General features: G+C 52.4%; 1 gene segment (V, D, J or C); it reads right to left on the bottom strand.

The window, feature by feature from the left end:
* Positions 1 to 332: 332 nt before the first annotated feature.
* LOC121099736 lies at positions 333 to 956 on the bottom strand. The segment is given in 2 exon segments: positions 333 to 684; positions 797 to 956. Coding segments are annotated over 2 exon segments (384 nt in total).
* Positions 957 to 3099: the final 2143 nt, after the last annotated feature.

Raw genomic sequence — 3099 nt, forward strand, 5'->3', positions numbered from 1 at the left:
CACCACATGGGGAGTGCTGAGGTCCCATGATATGGTCAGAGACAAAATAAAATGTTTTATATATTTGAAGAGCAGGAAGGAAAAAAAATTATATGGTCTATCCTAGAAGTAAAATACCCCAGCTGATGAAACAAGAATTTCTGTTCACATGGAGACTCTTTATTGAGGAATGAGCTGCTCTGAGTGACTCTGAGGACAGGAGTGACAGGAGAGCCTTGCTCCCTGTCAATGCCCCTGATGGACCCGAGCCCAGGGCGTCAGCAAAGGAATAAGGAGCATCACAGGCTAAGCTGAGCAGGAACTGCTGGCGTGTGTCCCGCTCTACAGATGAGCAAGTGGGTTTTTGTCTCACTTCCCCTCAGGCCTGGAGCACTGTGGGAACTCTGAGTCTGTCATCCCACGATGAGCAGTAATAATCCGCCTCGTCCTCAGCCTGGAGCCCAGTGATGGTCAGGGTGGCTGAGCCGCCAGACTTGGAGCCAGAAAATCGATCTGGGATCCCCGATGGTCGGTTGTTATTATTATAGATGACGGTTCTGGGGGCGGTTCCTGGGAGCTGTTGGATCCAGCTCACATAATTATCACCGATGTTGGAGCTGCTTCCAGTGCAGGAGATGGTGACCTTCTGGCCCAGGGCCCCAGACACAGAGGATGGCTGAGTCAGCACAGACTGGGCCCAGGACCCTGAAAGGGGGAGAAATACAGAGAGGGTGATGCTGGAGTCTGCAGACAGGAGGAGGACCCGGGACCCACATGTCCTCCCAGGGTCCCTTTACTTGTTCCTGCATTCAGTCACCTGTGCAGTGAGCGAGGAGGGTGAGGAGGAGAGGGGACCAGGCCATGGTGCAGGTCATCCCTGGTCCTGACTTCTGTGCCCCACTGCTGAGCAGAGCCTCCCCTCATCTCTCCCTTCCCCTCTTCATCCCCTGAGAGAGGGAGGGCCTGTCCATGCAAATGAGACCCCAGTTTTCTGACCCCTCCCTGGCCCTGGGTCAGCTCCCTCTGCCTGAGGATGGTAGGGGAATGGGAAGGGGAGGGGCTGTTGTGGGGCAGGGGGTGGGGAGATCACAGCTGTGAGCAATGAGCAGAGGGCACAGTGGTCAGGTCCCAGCTTTGATCACCACTGATTCCTCAGAAATGGCCCCCAGCACCCCCTGGTGGCCAGTACCAGACACACCTTTGTGTGACATGGTGACCAGAGCCCATCAGAGACAGTGGCTACATCCTTGCAGCTCAGTCCACTGTTTCCTGCATGAGGAACAGCCAGCTGTCCCCTTATGTGTCCTCCTATCACCTCAATGCAGACTTTATGCTCTACTCAGACTCCTCAGGAGAGTCTGTCCATGGCGATCTTGCCTGTTCATGTGTCAGGACCAAGGCGGCGTCTCTACACAAACTCCTTTTAGATCAGAACCAAGTCCAGAGCAGTGATGGTTCCGCATGGACACATGGCCCTTCTGTGAAGGACACTGTGTACTTTCTTCTTATGTGACTCCTCCCAGGATTCCAGATCTGCCCTTGCTCTGAGGTTCCCACAGCTCTGAGGAGACAGGGAATGCTTCTCTGCAGGTTGTGGGTAGAAGCCCTCGTGGGCCTTCCTAGAGGTAAACACGCTGTAAATCTTGGTCATCTGTCACTGTTTCCACCTGCTTGAAACAGCAGTTCTCCGCACCCTGTGGGCAGTGATTCCCTCCGAAGATCTGTCCTCCCAGCACAAACACAAGTCTGCAGGAGCCCTGGCACGTGGGACTGTGTGTGGCACTGCCTCAGAGCACAAAGGGCAATCGTGACAGACGTTCTAGGAGAAAAGCAGTAACAACTGCAGATGCATGACACGGATGCAGTGACAGTGGTTATGTATTCATCACTGCTGAGCCCAATGCGTATTTAAAATGGATTTGTGTTATTTTATGCAAAGTCCTTCTCATTAGGATTGATTGAAACTAGAGGATAAAGTCCTGTGAAGATACCGGTGCAATCACGAGTATCCTATTTTCACATATGTAATTACTGCAGATAATAAGCATAGTGATTGGTCTAAAACCATGGACACAACAACAATGGGGAAGGGATGCTTTCTGTTCTTCGTTGAACAGAGAAGTCTGTAAACTTTTTCTAAAATCACTTTTTTTTTTATCATAAATTTTGTATCCTAGGTCTGGAGCTACAGCTAGGAAGCGAGATATGATGCCCAATGAAACCCCATGAGGGGCTTGTCCCTATGAACCTCAGAGCCGTCTCAGTGATGGAATTCCCACACCCAGTCAGAGCTTCCAGGACAGAGGGGTTTGAGGTCAGATCACCCTCTGCTGTGCACACAGCTCTTGTCCCCGTACCTCGTGTCCAACATGTCCACACAGAGCAAGTGCTCCTTCTGCCACCAATGAGCAGAGCAAGGAATTGCTATTACCCAAGGCCACCTGGACCCAGAGGATTCTGTTAAAGGTCCCACAGGTGAGTGGTGGAGACGTGGAGATAAAGGGGTTGTGTCCCTGATATCACAGGCCCTGTGGCCCTGGCCTGGGACAGACTTTCCAGCAGAAGTCCAGCCAACTGGAGGTGTCACCAGGGTGACTGAGGGAGTGACATCCAGGATCGAGAGCCTGGGAGGATGTGTCTCATGTCCCCATCACCAGGCTATTTCCCCAGAATCAATGTACTGACCAGCCTCAGGCACACACTAGAGCCCAGAGATAGTCCAGAGCTGAGCTGCCCACAGCGACAGAGATTCCCTCCATGACTCCTGAGCATCAGCCTCGTCCCAGGAGAGCAGGTGTTCAGGACATGTCATGGCTCTCCTGGTGACAGGAACCTTGTTACCCTCAGTATCACTGGTGCTACTTGCTGATAGGGATTCTGCCTCTTGGAGATTGTAATGCTGAGGATGGCTGGGTGAGCCCAGGTTGACCCTGACTTCTGGAGGGAGAGAGAGGCCTGGAAACTGTGGACTCAAGGACACTGTGAGACAGGAGAAAAGAGAGAGGGGTCACACACACACACACACACACACACACACACACACACACACACACACACCGAATGATAATATTCTCCATGTACTATCGCTATAGCTTTCCTTCAGAGGCCAAGCATGAGGGC

Source organism: Ursus maritimus, unplaced genomic scaffold, assembly GCF_017311325.1.
Source record: "Ursus maritimus isolate PB19 unplaced genomic scaffold, ASM1731132v1 scaffold_69, whole genome shotgun sequence".
Taxonomy (NCBI): Eukaryota; Metazoa; Chordata; class Mammalia; order Carnivora; family Ursidae; genus Ursus; species Ursus maritimus.